Source organism: Rhipicephalus microplus, chromosome 2 (genome assembly GCF_043290135.1).
Source record: "Rhipicephalus microplus isolate Deutch F79 chromosome 2, USDA_Rmic, whole genome shotgun sequence".
In the NCBI taxonomy this organism is placed as follows: Eukaryota; Metazoa; Arthropoda; class Arachnida; order Ixodida; family Ixodidae; genus Rhipicephalus; species Rhipicephalus microplus.
In genome coordinates, this window is record NC_134701.1 from 298,389,609 (window position 1) to 298,414,801 (window position 25,193).

Sequence of the window (25,193 nt, forward strand, 5' to 3'; positions counted from 1 at the left end):
GTTACGAAATTAGGTGTGTATATATATTTATTCCTCGTATTTTCAAAAATATAATTACCTTTAATGTACGCCAACTAGTTATCAAATTGTGAGAGCATAAGTGAAGTCTAATTGTGTAGTTTCTTACGGGTCATTAAGGCACGTTCTTTTAATATTTTTAAGTTCTGTTTAGGATGCAGCTGTAGCCAAAGTCTTGCCATGTGGAACTATGCTATTTATTGTCACTGAGATACATCATCACATAAAAATTCTCATCTGCATTGATGTTCCACAATTTCGAAACTTAATTAGCTCATATTATTGTTCATAACATTTCATATGTCCCTCTTAGCCTCAAAAAAGTAGCATAGCTCCACAGTCCTGTTTCTTAGGAGTTCAAGGGTATAAAATTAAATAAAATTACTTCAGAAGAACATGATGAAAAGTTCCGTATGGCTGGTCAAGTTGGCAAAAAAAATGTGAAGCGTAGAAAATCGCATTTGAGCTTTTGACATGCACTGGAAAATTTTGTCTAATGAACTTCGCTATTTGGTCTAGCGTCACCTCTTTCCATGAGCCACCTCACTTCGCATAGGTTGGTGTTTTAGTGTATGCATCTAAGCATATTTCTTTGTAATTTAGCAGATTGTATAGAAAAAAAAAGAACGTTTGACGCTGCTCTGTAGTCAGAGCTAAGATGTGCTCCGGTAGCCTTCTTGTCGGGAGTAGAAGATCTGCAGCTGGTGCCAGCACACCGTGCCCCAGTGACGTGGGAACCTTGCATGTAACTAGAGTAGCTATAAGACTGTGCGCAGAAGTCGGCATCTACGCACTTGCGGCCAAGGAGACAACTGTGAACAAAACAAACCTATGAGCAGCTGCTGATGCCTCAGGCTGATGCAAAACATCGTCGCCATAAAGCTGAAGCGCTGTCGTCCATGAACTCTAAGCTCGTCCTCACTCAATTTAGGTGCAGTTGGAAGGCAGTTTTGAGCGGCACGCGTTTTTTTCAGCGCAGAGGCACATCCATGCATGCTTTCTGGCAATTATTACTGCTCAACTGTGTCAGATTACAAAGCTTACACCTTAATTTGATATTCAACTTGGAAAGGTTCTTTTGATTACAGAACTTAAATGTTACTGTGGAATAACCAGGAGGGGCACGCACCTCTGGCAAGTTTGCCAGCCAAGTGCATTTTTTCAACAACACACATACATTGGTTTGCACAAAAGTCTGTCCAAATCACTATGTTGCCCAAATCGGCATATTCGAATTGATTCTGAAAGTTGTGTTGCTGGACTTACCATTAGAAAGTGCTCGGTGCACGAGAAAGAAATCCAATGTGCCAAAGTCAATGATCCAAAGTGTTGATCACCAGTGACCAATTTGAATAGAAGTGGTATTGAAAGAATTAATTACACGCAACTTATTGGCTGAAGGCCTGACTCCTTTCCGTCAATACCATTACCAAGAGAAGTCGATTGCTTGATCCTTGAACTTTTTCAGGATGCATTCCATTTCCTTGTAGTGCTCTTCAACTATTTGCCCCACTGTGATGACACTATCCAGTAGCGTGTCATTATCCGAACCCTTGATTACTTGATTCATAACCACTTGGAAATTGTTGGGGCATTGGCAGTTCTGTATATGGCAGTCATGTGCATTTGAACTGGGAAGCCTGATGTAGCTGCTGCTAAGCTGTGGAAATGTCTAATAAAGTAAAGCATCCAGTAACCAGGCAAGGATCCTCAGTTACTTTGTAGCCTTGCCATTAGGTTTTGGGAATAATACCAGAGGAATGCACAGTTGCTCTGCAGAAGGGGGACTAGCGCTCCAACAAGCACTCTTGTGCAACAGCCACCTAACCAAGTCTTGCGGAAAAGCAGCGCTGTTTTTCAAACTTATGCTGGCTCTAACACTTGGGCAAGATTTTCAGTCACTGTTGTTCCTTTATAAAAGCAGATATCCCCTCCAGCTTTGACCTAGGGAGCTCAACCTTGCCGCAGCTAGAAATTTAAACTTATAAAGACATGGAAGTAAGTAGAGTTTGAGGAACATAGTTGTGTTTTCATTTGAAAGATATCTTATAAATGGAAAAGAAAGGCAAGGAGGGGAAGAGCGAAATTCCTAAACAGCCAACGCTTCAATGAGTGGACTTGTGTTTTTCAAGGCTGAGCCTTGAAGTCTTGAAAAAAAGTGGCAGCCATAGAATAGACAAGTCCACTTGTCGAAACGTTGTCTCCACCCTCTCTTTCTTTACAAATTTCTCATCTTATAAATTGAAGAGGATTTTAAGTCTGGTTTTGAAGAACATCAATGCGGGTATCCAAATGACTTAATTCTGGGCACCGAATCTGAGTTTTAATTACCAAAAAAAAAAAAAAGTGGGACCAAACCTGTCTTTGTAGCTTTTTCGAGCAAAGTGTCATTAATCGCAATGGGTGGTTAAGCCACAAGTCACAATACTTTATTCCTTATGAAGCTACGAGCTATGTGTTTGAGACTCCCTGCTTTAATGCCTCGAACCAGTCAGCAACAACATTCTACAGATTTTGCTTGGTTGAATTCATTCTGAACATCTGCAATATGCTTGCGCCGTGTAGTCCTTCACTGATCAATGCACCGTTCTCGAACCCTCCGTCCATCTTCCCATATTTTCTTTCTATTCTATCTACCTTTTTTTGCACCAACCAAATGCTGTCATTCCTTCATTTTTCAAGTTTTCCTTTATCCCTATAAGACGCCGTGCTGTGCTCCCATAAGGCTGCAGAAATTAGGTTCCCTTTTTTTGTTTCCCATCTAACCGTTATCACCCAGCAAAATTTTTCAGTTTTTATGTCGTTTGATGTACCATAAGTGGTAGTCACTTTTTCGCCATGATGCTCAACAAGCGCCTTACATTCACTTAAAAAAATCATTTTAAAAATTTTGCATTATTTGAAACCTGCAGCCTTTTTTGAACCAGAATCAGTCATTTTAGTATGATTTTTTCCCTCTAAAAATGACATGTTTCAAAACTTGTGTGGCAGCCTGCCATGCCCCCATTCTTATGTAGCAAGGGATTCTTTGCAGTTCACACATCACAGCCATCAGAAAAGGTCACACTTTACATTCAGAAAAGAAGGGGTCCAGAACTGCGAAAATGAGAGAAAGCAGAGACATCAAGCTTTCTGTCGGAAATTCTATATCTGGTCGTGGACGTCTTAGTTGTGTCATCATTGGCAGGCATGAAAAATAATATCGTTAGGCAATTAAAAGAAATAGAGCCAGCTTGGAGGACATGTGAGGACATCCGGTCCACATATTCTCACATGGCATCAAAGGATACCAATCAGTCCCACCGCCTTTGCTCAAAGAACGCCGTAGCGTAACGTAAATTTAACCAGTTCAATGGTGAACCATTTGTTAATAAAGAACACCGTCCAGCATTTGTTATTGAGGCTGTTAAACCAAATTATCTGAAATTAGATCATCCAAAATTACTTGTTAAATGTCTCTATGGTAAAAATATAAAACCATAGCAAGTCGTTGCATTGTTGTGTGGGAGCGTGCTTCTAAAAAAACGTTTTCATCGGACACCAAACACTGTAAATACGCACTCTTCATGCCAGCATTACTAGAATAAACTCAGTTTGAAAGCTCCGCCGGAGAGGCGGGCTGTGTGACGGTCATTAGAACTGGTGGCGCTGCAGTATGATTTTGTTCCATCGACGCAAGGAGCGCATGTTGGGATCGGCGGCGACAACATGGAAGCGAGTACGGTGAATGGTGCGCTGTATTCCTGTGTCACTTCTTGTATTGTTTTTGACACTGCATAGTTTCTTGTACGAAAGCGCGTTTGTGATGTATGAGGCGTAGCAAAAAAGAGCAGATTAATCTGCTTTGAAGTACGCGGATTAGCTTTGTGCCAGGCTCCAACAGCGGTGACGGCAATGACGACTCCGCTTCACCCAACTTGTTTGTTTGTTTGTTTATTAATTAATTTATTTTCTTTGGAAACGGTTACAAAGTTGCGTGGGCCTATATAAAAGCTGCTATAAGGAGCTTGAGAACCTCATATATATAGCCTCCAATCTCTTTTGCCCAGCGATGACGGGCTAGCAGACGAACGATCGCAAGCAAATTTGCTGTCCAGTCTAGCACGTTACAGGAAAGAATTCATAATGTTGTGCAAATAAAAATTATATTTTCACTATTAATCTTATTATTATCATGCGGTAGCAATTGGCGAATATGGCAGAGGTGATGCCGTTGAGTATTATGTATATTGTGTGAAAACAATTACACAACAGTTACAAACAACCATTAAAAAAGTTGGAGGACACTTACGCTTAGAAGCACCTTCAAGAGTAGACCGCGATAGCGTAGCCGGGCCCTGTGCGAATCACCCTCTCAATTACTAGCCTAGATTCGGTGTCGGTGTATGCCTCAAGCCTGCCGTGAGGGAACGAATGATTAATGTGTGAAACACTGCCCGTTTCATACTATCTTAGAATGTCGACTGCAAGTACAGTTGTGAAGTGCCCGCTGGGCTGTAATTGTTCCTTTTGCGAATCAGCAAAGGGGTTTTTACGCGCACATAAAGCAACACGCGAACACAAGTTTGAGCGCCCTGTAATGACTGGGCCTTTTAACACCCACTCGTTGCACGTTTCACATGTTTAGATGTTTCACGGCACTCTACGCTTATATATCTTAATATTGCATGGATTGAAGGAATTCCCTCTAGTACATGAACAAAAGAGGCGTAAACATAAGGCCCTGCTTTTTTGCCTGTACACAATATTAATGAGAACTTCTACTATATAAAATTTATATTGTTTTTCCTTTTTCGAATCAGTTTCAACCATTGGTGTGCCTCTGTGGTATAACACCTGATTGCCACACAGAGAGCCTGCGATCAATTCTCACCCGTACTGAAGTTATTTTTTTTTATTGGCAGGTTTCTCTACTTTCTTTCTTTGTCACAGACAAGATAATGTCTTCTCACTCACAACCGAAGATGGTGACAGTGACGCCAACCCCGGAATTTCTGTGAAACGAGCTTCTTAAGGCTATCACATTCAAATAATACACAACACAAAAAAATATAAGGACAAGTATAGATATAGAGACAGTCGTTTATCCTACAACTTAATTCGAGAGTATGATCAAAGCACACACGGAAATGTAGTTCTAACCTCCAACAAAATAACCCGAGAGAGTGACAGACGATTAAAACAATTTAAGACCATGTTACTATAGTAGAACTTATAAATCAGGCGTTTTAAAGTGAATCAATTGCATGCCATCATTTTGTCTCGATTGTGGAATAAACAAATTAGTTTTGACCGTGGCAGACCTCCGAAGAAATCCGGCACAATTCAGAAGGTGGTACCAAGTTTTGCGTTGGAAAGATAGAAAGCTCACTGCCAAGGGCAAAGTCTATGACGTTCAGTGTGAGAATGTCGGCATCGTAACGCACTACCGTCACGCCTTGCTGGACAAGAAGCCTTAATCTCACAGGAAAGTGGGAGCTCGCACCCGGTACCCATTCCCACTTGTTCCCTGTGATTCCACCCCATATATAGAAGCCGGAATGTTCATAACGAATACAACAATCCCCCCCCCCCCCCCCAAAAGCATGGCACCCCTCGAATTCTCAGTGCCCAGTTTGGGGAGGCCGCCAGATATAAAACAGCAATACGAAAGGCATGCGACGAGCAACGCTGTTGATACCTAGATTCCATCATTTGCCAACTATCTCGCTGCCTTAAAAACAGTCGATATTCTTGCTTTATTATATATTTCCCTTATTAACCAACACAAACATATGTGAGTGGTGGTGTTTCGCCAGTGACCTGGTTTTGTTGGATTTCCTCGCTATTACAGCAATGGATATTTTTCTCAATTGCAGTGCTCTCATTTCTGAACCTTACAGTAGGTAACGTTGTCACATGTTGGTGTCACTTCTCGGTGCAGCGAAGCGCACCAGAATGTAGACCAGCATGAGTGTACTGCATCCGTGGATACCTTTGTGAAAAAATTGAATTAGTGACAACGTGCAGAGAAGGCCTCTAGCATCTTGCAGAAGTACCCATGAAGCTGGTGCGCCCAAACCAAACGAAAGTGCACTCATTCAGATGAGGTGTTTTCAAGAAGGCTGCTTAGATAATCCCTTACACGGCCTTATTTCTACGTTAAAAGCAATTGAGAAAAATGTTGAGAGGCTTTTCACGGAAACCCCCTGTTTGGTGACCTCTTTTGAATTGGGCTTGAAAAGTTGAAGTGGCTGCCACTGGATATTTTCGTTGTTTTTTGCATATATTCGTAGTTTTTTTTTTGCAAGAAAATCAATCGGAGCTTTCTGAAAAGGTGGAAAATGCGAGAAAGAGGGTGAAGTTGCTGTAACATTTTGCCCTCTGCTCTCGTTTTGTAGCCCTCGCGAAGACTTGTCTGATGAACAGTGTGAAGCACGGCTACTGTTTCTTGAAGAAAGTCTTTTCTTTTTTGTAACTAGTAGAAAAATTGAGTTATGTTTATATAAAGCATTTCTGTATTTCATACAGCATTTCATACATTTTATATGCTGTATTTCATACAGCATATAAAGCATTTCTGTATTTGAGGCTTTTACGGACGTTTTTGGCCATTTTTAGTCTAGGCAAGATGGGAGTGGTTTAAATGCTAGCGGTCGTCATAAAATTTTTACTCTGAAAATGCTCATTTACGTAGAATTTACCGTACTTGGAGGTTAAACCAAATGCAGACAGCACAAATATAGGCAGGACATCGATTCTTAGTCAACTTTGTGGGGGTCTCGACGACGCGAACGCGCGCATCGCCACGCCACGCTCTTGGAGTGAACGGACACAGTAGACGCGGTCGGTACAACGCACACAACATACATACATTTATTAACTAATTTAGACGACGATATCGTCCGCCGAATGATACAACAATTTCAATTAACACTAAACCATACAAACAACATAACACAGGGATACACTAAACACACAATAACATGATAAAAACACACTAACACACCCAACACACTAGCACATACCCAAGGCGGCGTCGCCAACGCCTGACCTTCCATGTGGGACCCCGGCGCGAAGCCCGCGGTGCCGAGCACCGGGGGGCCCACGCGACAGACAACCGTTCGTGGCAGCCGCCACGCGCAGAAGAGGCTCGCTCAACTCTCGCCCACTACCAAGGCTCGCCTTCCGCCAAGGGCCACCACCGGCGCTACCACTCTACCAACAATGGTACTCAAAGCGAACACAACGCCATCTATCGCTCGGCGGTGGTCACCACCGAAATAAAGCCTTGGGGCGAGACATGTGCGCCACGCGGCGCAGACAACTTTACAGGGGGGGTGTCAGCACCCCCACATTCCCCCAACCTTAAATCAAACCATATCCCGAAATCAAAAATTAGCTACACAAGCTTTAACAAAAAAAAATGATATCGCACGACCATAATGTCCTTGCACCACGACACCGCCACTGGTCGACACTGCTGCATTGTCCGGCTCGGCTTCACCTCAGTACCGGCCCCGCAACAGCAACGTTGCCGTCGGCGCGACGATCTGTCGCTAGCGCCGACACGTCTTCCAGTTGCAACCAGCACTCGCGAGGGCGCCGGACTGCAGGCAGTTGCGCAGGTCCCAGGCATCTCCATCGCCCGACCTCACGACCGCATTCCTGGCCAACGACGCTGACGATGTGCAGGACAGCCGGCCGTGGATGACATCCCTCCCGCTGAATACATCAACAAAAAACAAAACTCGAAAGAAACAAAGGAGCGCGGCCCAGGGGAGAAGGCTTCAGGCTTTTCGGCCACGTGGTACGGTGGTCAGTACTGCTAGCTAATACATCGGTGGCGGCCGAGACGCCCATCAAAATAAAACAAAAATCACTGTTCCTAACTCGTGCTCACAAGAAAAAAAAGTGAGGGAAGCGGAGCACAACACCTCAACGCCACGATCCGCCTAGTTGTGCCACGTGCGACAGGCGGCTGCGTAGAGCCTTAGGCCTAATGAGTCGCACGGCAACAACCGGCATCCACCCAGCACCCAGCCTAGGCGCAGAAGAGGCAGCCGCGAGGAGACGTCCACTCTGTGAGGTGGCCCTATCGCTCGCCGCACACAGCAGCTTACCGAGCGATCGGCGTCCACTGCCCCGGGCGGTGTCACGACGCCCCGGCGTCGAGCCGCAAGACAAGTCAGCAACGACGCCCGGCTCCCTGAGCCCAAAGAGATAGAAGAAGCTATTCACAGAAAATCGGACCACCCACGAGGCTTCCGTACTCACTCGCTTCGGGCCTGGCCTACAAACCACGTGCTCTAGGCCTTGCTCACCCCAGGATGTGGACCGCATGGCTCTCGTCCTAATTCAACAACGTTTTTGAAAACTAACAACAACAAAAAATAACACTTGCGAGCAAAAAATAAATAAATAGAAAGTCAACCTGCCGACAAATTGAAACGCGTTACAAAACCAATCTCCTCGCTTCTCAACAAAGCACACCACCGACGCTAGCAAAGAAGTCCCCCCTAGGCCTACTCTACTCCGGCTCTAACAAAAATAACCGCAAAAAGTGTCGTCCGATACTCCAAGAGCTCCACGTTGGGCAGCCAGTGTGGGGTCTCGGCAGCGAGGCGAACGCGCGCATCGCCACGCCACGACCTTGGAGTGAACGGACACAGTTGATGCAGTCGGTACAAAGCAAAGAACAGTACACATTTATTTAAATAATTTAGACGACGATATCGTCCGCCGAATGATACATAAATTTCAACTAACACTAAACCATACAAACAACATAACACAGGGACACACTAAACACACAATAACATGATAAAAACACACTAACACACCCAACACACTAGCACATACCCAAGGCGGCGTCGCCAACGCCTGACCTTCCACGTGGGACCCCGGCGCGAAGCCCGCGGTGCCGAGCACCGGGGGGCCCACGCGACAGACAACCGTTCGCGGCAGCCGCCACGCGCAGAAGAGGCTCGCTCAACTCTCGCCCACTACCAAGGCTCGCCTTCCGCCAAGGGCCACCACCGGCGCTACCACTCTACCAACAATGGTACTCAAAGCGAACACAACGCCATCTATCGCTCGGCGGTGGTCACCACCGAAATAAAGCCTTGGGGCGAGACATGTGCGCCACGCGGCGCAGACAACTGTCAGCACCCCCACAACTTGCAATGAGCAACACATCCGGGCCAATCTATACACGAGACTGTGTTTAGTCCACAAATGCGACGTGAGAATGTCGACTGGAAGCGCATGATAAATGGTCAAGTTCCATAACAGTATAACAGGGAAGCCGGCGCGAGGAACAACAGTGCAGGGAACCGCTGCGGTAGGCCACCGTAGCAGACGATGCGTCAACTGCAGCGCCATCAGTTCTCCCGACCGCCGTTCGGCCCATCCTACTCCGTTGGTGGAGGTACGGAGCTGAAATAGTGTTTGTTCTAGTAACGTTGCTTCATGCTGTGTTCACTTTTAATGATGGCAGTATGGCCCGTGGAAATGTGCTGAACCATTTTGGAATTTCGCTAGGGCACTGCATAGTGCAGGGCCTACGTACCCTTGAACTGTGTAGACAGTAGTGTGGTGACACTGCTGCATAGCAGGCAACAAATGAGGCTCGCCAGACAATTCCACCCAAAAAGAAAAAAGTAACATTGGTGATGAGTAGTTAGTACCTATTGCACGGTGTCGTCAATTTGCTGTTATCTCATTGTACTTTTGAAATAATGCAGATTTTCAACTTTAAGCGCGATTGTCTCAAAACCTGATTTTTTTTCATTTATGTTCCTTTTTCTCGGCAACAACAGTATCTAGAATCATATAGTTTGGCCAGTATTTAGATAATGTAATAAAGAATAGGCTGAGGCAGAATCATTATTGTGTAAGGAAGGGATCTTCTGCAACACAACATCTAATAGTTGTTATTGAGTGATAATTAGGTACCTGAAAATACAAAACATGAGCATTACAATTTTCAGTAAGAGGAGTGACTCATGATCACAGTAAAGTAATTACTGAGGCTCATATAGTTATGCAGAATGAGGTGCATAAACTTTGCCTAAAATACATGGCGGGTATAGGGCTTAAAATTTTTAAAGAAAAAGCACCATACGTTTTCAACTACTGAGTGCACGAAGTGGCCAGAGGAAAATCAGGCGACTATTTCTGACACATTTTTTTTTTTTTTTCACAATAGAAGCAGGTGCCCGCCTTGCATGTGCACATTTTTGCTGGCCTCTTTAACAGTGCGTTTAGCTATTCTTGATGCGGTCGCTAGAAAAAATATTTTAGGACGTACGTCACCGTCATTGTTTGCTCGCGTGTCACCTGTGCAGTCTTTCACACTTTGTATTTTTATGGATGTTGGCAACACCTAGCTGGATAACAAGATGGACAGCCAGGCTGTTTGGTCTTGATTCATAATTGAGTTGTACAGCACACAATATGAGATGAAATTTTATATTTCGTCTCCGAGTTTGTGCTGAAGAACCTAATTTGTTAGATGCAAAGGGCAGCCACATATGTGGCCTCTACTCACAAAATGTGGATTCCTCACTTTCATGTGGTTTGAATCGGCCTGGCACTTAGACGCAGAAGTTGGCAAACTCGCTCTGGCTCATTCAGGATCAGATTAAGCCAAAAGTGTGTCTGGTTGAGCAATACCTTAGAAAGTCCGGCTTAGATGAAGTCTGGTTGAGAAAAATTTTGGTGAGTCTTTGTTCGGGCGAGTTCTTGAGGGAGACTGGGCGACGTCTGCATTTTTGTGATAATCTGTGGTGAAAACTACTCAAGTTCATCATTCATGTCGGCCTTATGTCAGTTCACATTTATAGTGATGTCTGCTCCCATATAATTCAATGCACAAGTGTTTCCACGCCAGCTCAATATTCGTTAATCAGAAGCATGAATTACGGGTGGGCAAAATGCCTTGACCCCCCCCCCCCCCCCCCCGCCTCAGCCTCCTTTTCGGGAAGTTCCTAATAAAAATGTCTCTGAATCATCTTTGTCAGTGAAGGTGATGTTACTGGATAGCAACCTCTGATAACTCGTTTTTTAAGGTGTGAAATCAAAAGGTGCCGTGTAAGCCACCAATTATGCTAGGTATTGCTTTTAAAGAGCATTGACACCACCACAAGAAAACACTGAATATATGCTTACGGACTCATGAGTCGATTCACTAAGACTCGCATCGAGCCGAAAGTCTGAGTTTGTTCGAGTGACTATTGTTATGATGTGTAGGCACACACGATACTGCACCCTGGAACTCCTTAGTCCCAAGAATGCACCCAAAAAAATCTTTCTCACAACTAGTCGCCAGGGCTAAGAGGGCAGTCGAAACCAAAGGGTTCCTCGACTAGGGAATCCTCCCACCTTAGGGTGATACCGGGCTTCGCTCGGAACACTGTTTCTAAATAAACATTTATTTCTCTCTCTCAAAACTGTATTATTTGACACCCTGCCCTTAAAAACGAATGCAGAAAAATTATGAATTATAAAAATTTAACTCAAAATGTGATGGTACTTATTTGTGTACCCGATTTCTTGAAGTATATAAGATTCAGTGCAATAGACATACCAGACCGAAATGACTTTTGATATGATTTACAAGACGCCCACTGTTAAAGGAATAAAGGAATGCACTATAGACGTTGTTGTTCACGCTACAACTAAGAAAAAAAACTTTCACTTACCACGAGGATGTAGCTGAGCACTCGTGCATTACGCATTCGAGCGCTCATGCAGTACTCAGTCATTTTCGTTCGGTCGTTTTGCGTATATGACTAGACACACTGCGCCACTTCTCAGGGCTTTGTGAAAGCAACTCATCCTTTTCATGGCCTCCGAAGTTGTGGGCGCGCAGTGTGTTTCTCTCCCGCTGTCCCAATCGCCGCACTCCCCAGCAAAACCAGTGAGTCTCGCCTCGCGCGCCCGGCTACTGCTAGAGGCCACTTTTAATGTGGGTTCCTTGTGCGGTGGAGACCACGGCAGAAAGCAGAGCGCTCGGGATTTCAGTGTGCGTGTTTTTTTTTTTTTTTTCACGTGCAAACAAATATCACTGACAAATCTTCTGGCTGCAATAAAGGCAAGTATATTTTTCTGTAACTGCTTTTATTTTGGTCCAATTGGCTAATAAAAGCATGGTAACTGCTGAATTTTTTTTTATATCATTGCAAGGAAGTATTATTTCGTCTGTGACTAGTATTCCCCATTTGTGGAGACGCGTATGTGGGTGAAAACAGGGCTAGTTATTGTCGTTTGATCATGTAGCCCTCTTATTGTTAGTGGTCGTTTTAATAATTTATCACATACCGATATTTTTAAACCGAATGCCACTTATACTCAAGATAATTAAAACAGACCTGTGATCATCCCACTGATTAATGTGATAAATAATTATGCTGTAATATTGTGAATGGCCACGATTGGCTGACCTACATTTACTCCCTACGTCCTTCAGAGTGAAAGTGCTTCCATCATCTCCTTTTTCCTTATCTGTATTAGATTCGAAGCATTTCTTACCGAACATTTGTGACTTTGAGCATATCTATCTATCAAGCCGCCTACGACTTTTAGCTCTCCTGGCCGTTTCTGTAGTGGTATTGATACCAAACTTGGTATGGCATAACATGACTGTATGAAGAACAGATTTGATTAGTCATAACATGAAAATAGTGACATGTATGTCATGATTTACATTTCGTGTTCCTGCAGCTCTTGCGATGGTTTCGCTCACATGGCATGTTGCAAAACTGGTATGGTATGATGTGATTGCATGGCGAACACAAGCGACAGACTCTAACATGGAAATAATGATATATGTGTCATGAATGTTGTGATTTACATTTCGTGGCCCTGCAGCTCTTGCGGTGGTTTTGTTCACATGGCATATTGCAACACTGTTATGGTATGACATGATTGCGTGGCGAACACAAGCGACAGACCCTAACATGAAAATCATGACATGCGTGTCATGTAACAACATGACTATATGCCACGCTCATGATGCGCTGGCGGTCGTTTCGCTAGTTTCACATATACCAAATTTGGTGTTACGGGACGTGAATGGAGGACGAAGGTATGTGATTGGTCCAAGCATGATAATCATGAGGTGCGTGTCATGTAACATGACTACATGCCACAGTCAAGGTGCCAATACATTTTGACATGACACGATGCGCGTGCTCACCGGCGTTCATTTCGTGGCGTCACGCCGGCGTTGCCATGCCAGGGGCCGGTCCTGCCATATACTCACAGGCACACGATGCCCTGCGTTGCCTTGACGCATGCGTGTTTCAGCGTGTCTGGCGTCCCTCCGTCACGAAAAGAGGGAGACGCTGTGCTGTCTGGGTAACGCATCGGCACAAAATGCAGCATGTCGTATTTCGCGCCTGTTGCCGTCGCTGTGCCCAGCGTGCGCGCGCGTCAACGCTACATTGGAGTATATATTGGGTCCTTCATGATGCGCTCGCGGTCGTTTTGCTAGCTCCTCATATACTAAATTTGGTATTACTTGACGTCAATGGATGCCAAAATATATGACTGGTGCAAACATGATAATCCTGACACGCGAGTCATGTAAAAACATGACAAACACCACGCTCATAGCGTGCTCGCGGCCGTTTCGCTACCTTCACATATAATAATTTTGGTATCACGTGACGTGAATACATGACGAAGGTAAACGACACATCTAAACATGATAATCATGATACGGAAGTCAAGTAGCGCATCGTTTACCTCCCCTCGTAACGTTTTGCTGATTTTAAAGTCACATATCAACCTTTCTCATTCGTGCTTCGCATATCATCGATTCCCACTGTACGTGAAATCTGCTAAATTTTTTTATTATGTTTTGGTAGCACAATGGCAATATTAGTATTGTGCTCATTTACAGTTATTCCTACTGCATCCAAATCAAAGGGTCGCACATGCCGCCGAATGACGTCTTTCAGGAAACCAAGTATTCGTTGAGGTAGACTACTGGAGAAAACGTGCAGTGCTTCATACCAGATACACAAAACTCTGAACGCATTCAGCGTTCTTCTTCAACAAGCAAAATATCTTGATGTTCGTTCTGACATTCTGCAACATATTCACTGAACACCGTATTACTCGCAGTGCGCATAGGTGACCATAAGTGACCAAAGCGCACCTGTAACCAACCTGTGGTCGTCGCAGAGCCGGTGACATTCAGTCTAGACGTACTCTATACCTCCTTCCTGTCTCCTGCTTCTGGGGCGAGACAGGATGTAGTTGGAAAGAAAAACTGGGGAAGCCTCATGGGCGAGTGCGAAGCGCTGTGCGTTTTGAGAGCACGGCTTTCGCGCCAGACTTGACGGCTTCGGCACATAGCGTAGAGAGAGCAAAGCAGTTGCTGATTCTGAGTGCCGAGTTTGGTCGGCTCAGCAACTGTTCCTCTCCAGCGGGTGTTATTTCTTCGTAACGCGCTCATGCTGGGGCGTTCACGTGGTTACATTGCGTGCATGCGTTGCTGGCATTCTGCATAGAGGAGGAGGAAAAAACTTTATTCAAGAGTCCGGCGAGTAGATGGGGTGGGCGATTGGCCCCGCCTAGGTTACGGCCAGGAGTCTTTGAATCCTGGCGGCTTCCTCGACCCGCTGGACGGCCCACATTTGGTCTTCGAGGACGGAACTGAGCATTGCGGCTTCCCAGCGCGCGCGAAGGCTGTCAGCAGAGGCCGCATACTTGTTATGAGTACTAATCCCTCTACATTCCCATAACATATGCTCCAGAGTGGCTCTGGAGTCGCAACACTTGCACCTGTCCGTTTTGTATATATCAGGATATATAATGTGCGATAGTGCAGGATTCGGATATGTCCTAGTTTGTAACTGCCGCCATTCGACAGACTGTCTTTTTGTTAATTTTGGGTGAGGGGGCGGAAATATGCCCCTCTGTAATTTGTAATGTTTTGTAATTTCATTGTATCTGGTCATTCTGTCTTCCAACTCCCACTCGTCTGCCACGCCGTAATCACCGGAGGAGGTTGGGGCGGCACTTGAGAGGGCAGCTCGGTCGGTGAGCCCTCGAGCTGCGCCATGTACAGCCCCGTTGTTTCTGTCCCCCGCGATGGCATGAGCAGGTGTTCATATAATATATGTATTTCTGGGGCTTGTTCGACACCCTCCTTTGAGAATGCGTAGTGCCTCCGGGGAGATGCGGCCGTTGGCAAAGTTTCTCACTGCCGTTTGAGAGTCGCTGACTATCATGGTTGCGTTTGTCTGAGTTACAGCGAGCGCTATGGCTACCTCTTCCGCTGTTTCGGTACTTGTGGTGCGTATCGTTGCGCATGTCGTACAGCGTTTGTTGCTATCGATTACGGCTGCGGTAAACCCCCGTTTGCGCTTGTATCGAGCAGTGTCTACGAAAACTGCGTCCTTGTCATTACCGAACTTTTTTGTATTTGTTTTGCTCTTGTCTCTCGTCTAGCTTTATTGTGTTTGGGGTGCATGTTTTTTGGCAAGGGTGGTACCATCATTGTTTCCCTGGTCTCTTTTGGAATGTCCACCTTAACGCCGTGTTGCGTGTGATACGTTATGCCTAGTCGCTCTGGAATATGTCTTCCTGCTCGTGTCTTAGAGAGGCGTTCATATTGCGCCATACGCTGCACCTCAGTAAGCTCATCTATTGTATTGTGCAGGCCTAGCTGTAACAGTTTGTCGGTGCTTGTGCTAATCGGTAGCCCTATAGCTAGTTTGAATATTTTTCGAATGAGGCAGTCTAGCTTGATCTTTTCCGCGACTTGCCATTTTAAGTATGGCGCTACGTATAGTATTCTGCTTATCACGAATGCCTGTATCAACCTTATCGTGTTTTCCTCCCTCATTCCACTGTGCTTAGTTGCTATCCTTTTTATGAGTCTCATTATTTGGGCTACAGTTGCATCCAGTCGCCTGAGGATTTCTCCATTGTTGCCCTTGGCTTCGATGAGCAGACCCAGTACCCTGATCCTGTCGACTATGGGTATGGTTTTTTCATCGGCTGTTCTTAACTGTATTTCTTCTCTATGAGCAAGCCCTTGCAGGCAGTTGCCTGGTTTGCGACCTCTACGAGTAGGTCTGTACAGCAACAGCTCTGATTTTTCTGCAGAGCGGCTAGCCCAGTACCTTCCAGATACCGCTCGACCGTTTCGACTGCTGTTTGAAGCGTTTCCTCTATTTCGTCATCACTACCACTTCTCACCCATAGGGTGATGTCGTCTGCATATATAGTATGATTCAGTCCTTCGATTGCTTGGAGTTTGGTTGTCAGTCCAATTAGAGCCAGATTAAACAACATAGGTGATAATACCGAGCCTTGCGGCGTACCTGCACTGCCCATCTCAATTTCCTCTGAAACTAGGTCCCCTATCATGATATTTGTCTTCCTTTCCGTCAGGAAATTACGCATGTAATTGTACGTTCGTTGTCCCAGATCTAGATCGTTTACCCTTTTTAGCACCGTTGCATGGGTTACATTATCAAATGCCTTCTTGAGGTCTAACCCTAGAATGGCCTTTGTCGCTGTTCCCGGATTATCTATAATCTGATGTTTTAACTGTAGCATTGCGTCTTGCGTTGAGAGGTTAATCCTGAACCCTATCATTGTGGGTGGAAGCGCATCCCGGTCCTCGAGATAGGTAGTTATTCTCTCCAGAATCACGTGCTCCATGAGTTTCCCCGCACAAGATGAGAGAGATATGGGTCTCAAGTCTGCAATCTGCACTCGCTTGCCTGGCTTGGGTATTAACACGATTTTTGCCGTCTTCCATTGTTGCGGAATCTGTCCTGCCTTCCATTATTTGTTAATGAATTCAGTTAACTTAGTTATGGACTCGTCATCCAAATTGCGTAGCGTTTTGTTATTTATGCCATCTGGTCCAGGTGCTGATCTAGTATTGAGTTTTTGCAAGACGGCCCTCACTTCTGCCTCCCCGATCTCGTTGTCTAAATCATCATTTGCCAGCCCTGTGTAATCAGGGTGTGTAACGGGAAGCGCTTGAGAGATGTATGTTTTCTTGATTTCATTCAGGAAATCCTGCTCTGTACCTTGATATCTTTGTATTAACCGATTAATATTGTGCCTTTCTGCCAACTTGTTTCCATCCGGGTTTAACAAATGTCTAAGGATGGTCCACGTTTTCGCCATTCCTATCTGGTTGTCTATGTCATTGCACTTTTCCTCCTACTGTTGTCTGCACAGCTGCTGGGTGTATTGCTCTATATCCCTGTTCAATTTAGCTATCTTTCTACGAAGTGTCCGGTTGTGCCTTTGGTTTTTCCACCTCCGTTGTAAACCTTCCTTAGCTTCCGACATGTCGAGAAGCTTATTGTCCACATACTCTAGCTGCGCCTCCGGTGGCACCGTTTGCGTAGCGGCCTCCACGTCTCGTTTTAACTTTTCGGTCCATTCCTCAATACTCTGTATCATTTCGTCGGGCTCCTCTCTGATGTTCCGGAACTTGTCCCAATCGACAAGTTTAAGTTGTCTGTCTTTTGCCTTCCGCGGCCCTGCCCTCACCGTTATTTCAAGTATAAAATGATCGCTTCCCAAGTCATAATGCGTATTGGTCCATTGCGTGTCCAGTATATTTTTGGTGAACGTCAAATCTGGCGTGGTATTCGCGCAAACGCTAGTACCTGTTCTTGTAGGAATGGATGGATCGGTCACGAGCGTCAGGTCCTCCTCCTGTGCGTCCAACCACAAGTTCACCATCCTGCATCCACAATGCATGGCGATCCTGTATCTCCATGCACCGTGTGGGGCGTTGAAATCTCCTCCAATCACTAGCGCCCGGTTGCCCGTTATAGCGAGGGTGTTTCGAAACAGCATGCGGAATTTGTGCTTTCTGAATTTAGGACTGCTGTAAATATTCAATACAAAAAGACTGTCCTCTGTTTTTCGCGTGGGTATGAGTTCGAGGAGAATGTGATTTATTGCCTTGATTTCCGTGTCATGTTGCACCACCGCGTGATTTCGCTTAACCAACGTTGCTAGTACCTTTGTCTCCCCATCAGCACTGCCGCATGACTTATATCTTGACAATTTGGCCAGGCCGTGCGTTTATTGCACCATTATAACATCCAAGGTGCTGGTGTCTTTAAGATGTTGTTGCAAAATGTATCGTTTTCGATTATATCCTCGACAATTTCATTGCCAAATTGTGTAGCTATTTTGTCTGTCCATGGCGGCGTTACAGGCTCTCTAATTCCTCGGTGGGCACCGAGGTCCTAGCGTACGGTTTAAAAGACGTCTTAACCGGGCCCCCACCACTTGACTGCGATCCCCATATTGCTAGCTTGGCGTCGAAATCAGCCTTCATTTGCTGCACTTTCTGCTGCAATATCGTCTTGTCTAGCTCCTCGATTTTGGCCTCTATGTTTGCCTCAAATCTAACTTCTTGTTGTTCGAGCTTAGTTTGCAATTTTCTTTCAATTTGTTCCATTTTGGCTTCCATGGTGTTTGCGAATTCCTCCTGTCTTTCTTGTGGCGTCGCCACTGCTTTTGGTTTCTTTACCACGCTTTTAATCGAAGCGTTCTCTGGTTTACGTTTAACAGGGGTGAGGGCTGCTACCTGTTCCTCTATTGCTGCGCCTTTTTCCTCCATTATAACTTCTGAGGTTTCCTCGTTGCGTGTAACCCCTCCGTTTTTCAGAAAATCATTTTCTTCCCTGAGTTTTCTAATCTCATTCATAAATGCAACATTGTTCTGCCTGATCTGTGCCAATTCGATCTCTAGCGGCCTAATCCTACATTGAAAAGCAGCCTCTGCCTACGCGCGCGCCCCGGAAGCTACATCAGCCCAGCTCTTCTGGAAGGGTCCCGCGGTGCCACAGACGCCGCTCAGTCCTTTTGAGCTTTGGGATCCTCCTCCCTCCTGTGATCGGGGAGACCCGGTATTGCCGGTCTTGGGTCTAGACCTCGATCTGGACCTCGATCTGGATCTCGACATAGATGTGGTGGTAGTAAAGGTAGAGCGGTTTTCGTTTTGTGCTTGAAGCTTGGTGAAGGCTTCTGGTCCGGATGCGTCCCGCGTCCGATGTTCCGATCGTTGACTTGAGTCGCCCCATCTTTGCCTGTGAAGTGCTTTCGCTTCCGTCTCGTAGTAAAGTGCTTCTTCTTCCTCCTGTCGGGCTCGTTCCCAGCGGCGTCGTTTCACCAGGTACGGTGCCTTAAATCTGGCCTTGCAATGGCGATCTGCCGTCGGCTGGTCTTTGCCACACAGCTGGCACTTCACTTCGCACTCGTGCTCCTGCGGTGGGTTCTCAGTGCCACACCCTCGGCATATTCTGCTATTCGGGCTCGGGCAGACGTCAGCTCTGTGACCAAGGCGTCCACACTGGTAGCACACGTCTATTTTCTTGCAATATAGTGAGCACTTGACCAGTGCTCTTCCGTAGCTCACATAACTTGGAACGCGATGCCCATCAAAGAGGACGATGACGTTCGTGGTGTTTCCCATCTTCTTGGCCATGAGGACTGTCGGATTTCTCGGGGTTACCAGCATTTCCACGATCTCTCTTGGAGACACGTCCTGCGTTACTCCTCGGATCACCCCTTTAGATGTATCTTCCGGAGCTGACTCGTACGCATTGGCTTCGAATTCCTTGTCCCCAATCTTCAGTTGAGCGATGGTTCTGTATTTTTCGGCGCGCTCCTCTGATGGTGTGCGGACCACTAGAATGTTCCGTTTATAGTTGGCACATACCGTGTCTTCTTCCGATTCATTCCTGGGTATTTTAGCGGCGTTGGCGACGCAACATTCTAGACGATTGATCCCGTAGTCAGTGACCTTGAAGCCGTCACGTGGGCGCACAATTATCTTGTAATCTTCCTTCGGCAGACGGGGCATCCTGCTCGCAGCCACAATTTGTCTTGCTCTCTGTCCCTTCCTCCACCTATTACTGACCGCGTTCTCGCTTGAGAAGTGCGTTTCTTGGTCCTTGGCTTCATGTGTTGTGGTTTCTTTGTTGGCTCGTCCTCTTCTGTTCACGAGGTGCCAACCTGCTTTGTTCTCATACTCTTGTTGCGTGATATCTTCGCCATCCACGCTCATCGTAGCCATCCTGTGGCATTAACCCGATAAGACGCCACCTTGAAAAGGCTCAAGACGCCAGCGTCCGTGGGCTAGGCCAAGCGCATTATGCACAGCAGCAGGAGGCAACGGCGTCGTACGTTCGTCGGCGTTACAGAAATGTGGTCGATGTACCGAAAATAAAGCTTCCACCTACTTGAGAGTGGTATCGCGGGGTTCCGTGGAACTTCCACTTTCTTCACTGTAAGAAGGCGTCCGTCAATTCTTCGATTTCACGCTGAGAATCACTGAAAATCTTCGGAGCCGACGCGACATGCGTGTCTACACTCCGTGGCCCCCTGGCGGTCCTCCTGCATAGAGGAGAAAAAATTTTTGAGTGGAAGTCAAAACGGAATTTCGATTCGATAGTAGTGATTTATTCATTAAGTTGCCGACTGGTTACGGTTTATACAGTTTATACTATGTCAATGCTGTAGTTTTTTCATGTTAGTGAAAGTGACACAAGGTCTTGTTTCTTTCATTTAATTTCAGGAATATGTCTTGCTGCTGCGTGCCCTTCTGCACGTCAGGCAAAAAAAACTTGATCACAAGATGTCAGCATGCACAGTCGAATTCGCGAATAGGTGCGACTATAAAATGCTCCACATTTAATAAAAACTGACAGCCAAATCCCCAAGTGAAATCAGAATGCCGCATTCTGTGATCACGGGTTACACGCAAATAAATGGGTCACTTTCTTGTTCTTTTCGTGGAAATATCCCTGATTTAGGTTGAACGCTGTTTAAAGAATTATTACAGGCACGCTGACTTAATCACAGCAGTGACATGCAGCACGACGTGGTTTTATTTCTTTCAGAAACAAATTTTTTTATAGCATTACCTGGTCAATCGTTCTTCTATCCAGCATAGCCAGCATATCCACGGAGTGAATGATATGTTGAGTGGGGCAAAGCGTCCGTCCGTCCGATGTATGCTGTAGTGTGATAGGAGTTCACGGACGCATGGACATACAAATGCACGGATGAACGTTCGGATGGATGGACGCTTCACCCCACTAATCATTCTCTCGCGCGCCGAACAGCGGTTTGATTGTTGTTGACAAGTCCCACTGAACGTGCCTCATCTATAGAGAAGACTAGTTGTGGCGAGCACAGCTGGACGGCGGGCATGCCAATCTAAGAAGCGAGTAACGCTTCTAAGAAAACCACGTCTTGGCGCAGCTGTGATCACATTAGGGCGCCTGCAAGAATTCTCAACTAGTTCAATGAGAGCAAGAAGAATCCATTCAATCGAGTGTAAAAAGTAATCTATGTACGTAGAACGCTGCAGTCGCCTGACCTCGCTTGCGGATTGGGCTCCCATTTTTCTTTCTTGTTAGCCGGTGCCCCCCCCCCCCCCTTCTATACAGCCCACGAACTTTGAAGTATAGTTGCGGAGGCATCGCAATTACAACTGCTCTAATATAAGTGTCACCAATCTACAGCAAAATAAATACCCCATTTGAAAATAAAAGGCCCGAGCATTGACTTTGACTCCTTGACTTGAGATTTCCAAACGAACACAAAGCTATATAAGAGCGCAAAACCATTTCTTTATTGCCACATAAAAGCTTCGCCTACAACGTGGCAGCCTTTTCGATTGAAAGAAAGAGTGCAACGATGTGGAGAAAAGAGTGGGCCACGCCCCCTTTTGGAAACGCGCCCTCTGTGTGATTGGAACGGCCGGAGAGAAACCCGTCCCGCGCCCACAATCTCGGTGGCCATGTCCTTATTTTGCCAATACAAAATTGGACACGTTAATATCGAACTGCGATGATCTGTAGCCTTTAAAACAACCGTACCCGACAGGGTACCCAGGGACTGAGGCCGTTAAGGCAACGTAGTGGGTGCATAGCAAGTTCAAAAAGATTTCATACACTAAATGTTTGAAGTACGCACTAGGAACAGAATGTCTTTATCGCTTTCAACTCCTAAAGGCGAAGCTTAAGGGTCCCTCAATTTTTTCATGAGTGAGCCTGTCCAGATTTTATGCCGACCTGTGCTTTGGTGAGTTTGAGTCGGCCGTTACGGTAAAATAAATCGCACATGTGAGCCTCAGTGAACTTGACACTTTTTGCCGAGCTGTGCTTGGACTTGATACCAGTCTCCTGGCATGTACGACTGTGTTGTGAACTGACAAACAGAGCAACTTGCATTGTGCTGCCAATCCTAGAGCCTGTTCTGGTGCCTATCCAGTGGGGTATTTGTTGTGATATGACATTTTTGCTTGCACACAACCAGGCTGCTGTGAGATAGTAAGTAGCCTCTCGGCTGTGTTTGGCATCTTCACATCAGTGAGTATGAGCAACAGTGCTTCAACGAATGTAAATTTTTAAGTAAAGGATTTGTGCCAACAGTCAGTGCTCCAGACAGGTTGGGCTTGAAAAGGCTTGTTATTGCAAATGGGAAACGCTTGTAAGGAGAACCTTGATGATGCAGGGTGACACTCCACGCATGATGGCCGAAAAGCTCAAGTCCATTTGGATAGAAGAGCGCCTCTTGGAGGCAGAAGCCGCTCAAGCTCAAGGACATTTCCTGGTTCGCATTGTTCAGTACAAGGTGTGTCTTGCATGCCTTCTGTCATTGTTTGCAAGTGCTACTTTGTGTGTACTACTGTAACTACAGCCATTCTTCGTTACTTTGTGCCTCATAGGGATGGTTGATTGACATTTATAACCAACAGTCGACTGGCGGGCATTTTTAGAAAGACTGAAGCACAGGTTATGCTTCAGTCGGAAGCTGGAACTAAGAAGAAAAATGCTATTGATGTGGCTTAGTTTGTGGAACACTGAATATGACTGGTGCTAATTACTGTAGATGGATATGCAACTAAATGTTAATTCAGGGGATGAAATATTGTCATTCGAGGAGTGTTACCAGTATGTTGCACAGCATGCTGTGTTGGGCTAGCTACTTGACAGATGTGGCAGCTGTGCCTGGTGGTCATTCTCTCTTCCCTAACCTTCCACCACATCTTTCAAATAGATATGCAACATGGCTCAGTGCTATAAAATGGCACTTTTTGAATGCTAATGGTATAGTGCCTAGAATATACTGGCTAGTGTGCCGTTCGCTAGCTCTTTTCAATGGAGGATGGTGAGGCCAATTCGGATGAATGCCCCCAGTGACAGCCAAGTGTGTGGGTGCCAACATTGCATGTCGTCTGCTTTGGACCGCAGATTTGCAGTGGTTGCGTCAATTTATGTGCTCGTGTTTTCAGTGTTAAAACCTGGTTGGGTGCTTACAGTTCATGTCGTCCAAGGTTGAGTAAGTTGTCGTTGTGTTTCTGGGCTGCCTGTGACTACGGGAACTATGAGGTGAATGTTAGAGAATATCAAAGCCAACACAACATGAGGAAAGCACTTGTCTTGAATCTTTCTACACAAGTCGTTGCAGCTCGAACAAACCCCGCATATCGTTGTTCACAACCACATCTGATAAAGCATGCCTCACAGATTGGAACAGAAGAAATAAGTGGTTGGACGCACCTACTGCTGTGGTTTGTGAAAGACATTCTGACCAGGAATGTAAACTCTGAGAATTCCATGCCCCTTCCGTGGAACATGGGCTCAGAGTTTGCCAAATTCTGAAAGGGAAATGGAACAGACAAATCAGTCTGCAGAGACACTACTAGTTCTCTTCTCTTTATTTTTGCTGTTGTCAATGAATCTGTGTCCATGAAAAGACTTGATTTCCAGCGCATTGCTAGTCAAGCTATAAGATTCCTTTGGGCACAACAGTTTTCTTTGCTACGCTCCACCGTAGTGAAGAAAAAAACCTACAGCTAAGAAACCTTCAGTGCATGTGCCTGATCATATCCATGTGCCTCCAGACGTCTTATGAACTCTCAATCTTGGTCCCAAATTTGCTGTTGAGCCAAAGACGTCAGCTCCCCAACTACTTGCTCTAGTATGACATGTGTCATGCTGCGTTCCAGAAGAGGAGCTGCATTTCCAAAAGAGTTGACGCCATCTCTCGCAGCAAACCAGCCAGACCCCAGATCCCTATGACGTGGGTGGAAGCATTCCTCAGTGGCCACTCTCTTACTCTGGTTCCTGCCCATAAAGAGAGAATCTGCCGTCCGGTCCTTGGGCTTGTTGTTCCAGAAGAAAGCCCTTGAAGCTGTAAGCCTCAGGATGAAGTCTATTTCCAAGGATAAATCTAAAAAAATACCCGCTGCGGTGGTCTAGTGGTTAACGTATTCGGCTGCTGAATCGCAGGTCGTGGGATCGAATCCCGTCTGCGGCTACTGCTGGGATGGAGGCAAAAATGCTGTAGGCCCATGTGCTCAGATTTGGCTGCACTTTAAAAACCCCAGGTGGTCAAAATTTCCGAAGCCCTCCACTACGGCGCCTCTCTTAATCATATGGTGGTGTTGGGATGTTAAACCTTCACATATCAATCAAGGATAAATCTAAAGCTAAATAGTTATCCAAGAATTTAAACCTCTCTCATGTAGTTATTGATGTTAATAACAGTAAACAGGATCTTTTGAGTTTTTTTTTTTTTCAATGCATAAAACAAATAAACCTGACAAACCATTTTCTGTTATTGTGTCTGAGTGAGATACATAACAGGACCACCTGGAGGAACTGATGATTGATTCATCATTTATAAAGGTATAGCGCACCACGACAAGGACACAAAAAAAGAGGCGCACACACACAGTGCATGATGATCCTTTCATTGTAAGAAATTAAGAGGAAGGTATATAGTACCCTTGGTTAATAGGGCTTTTCGATAGATGGTGTGATACTCATCATAGTCAAGATTATCGCGGGCTCAGGCTTAGCGAGCCACAGAGTTGTGTGTACGTTTGGCTGCTGAAGTATAGGCTATATAGCGCATTGCTCCTCATGCGCTTAGTTAGCAAAGCGTGTTAAATCTGGCAACACACACACAAACACTTTATTCCACTCCTGGGGTATGAGGATCGAAGGCCTCCCGCACGCACACAGCTGGCAATGGCGATTTCTGACAAGTCCCTCGGGATAAGGTACCTAAAAGCTGTGCTGCACACTCTTATGGTGACCATTAAATCCGGTCGCGAGAGCTAGGGCAAATCTTGCACGCGGAGGCTTCCGGAAAGTGTGGTTCAGCGTAGTACG

The 25,193-nt window shown here is 45.7% G+C and overlaps 1 protein-coding gene across 2 annotated transcripts in view; it reads left to right on the plus strand.

The window, feature by feature from the left end:
* The window catches only part of Hip14 (palmitoyltransferase Hip14), a 297,274-nt gene that overhangs the window by 68,879 nt on the left and 203,202 nt on the right, over nucleotides 1-25,193 (plus strand). For both annotated transcript variants that reach the window (XM_037429914.2, XM_037429921.2), the window contains exon 6: nucleotides 22,525-22,644. In XM_037429914.2, the coding sequence (XP_037285811.2) occupies nucleotides 22,525-22,644 (120 nt within the window). The remainder of the gene's footprint in view (nucleotides 1-22,524; nucleotides 22,645-25,193) is intronic.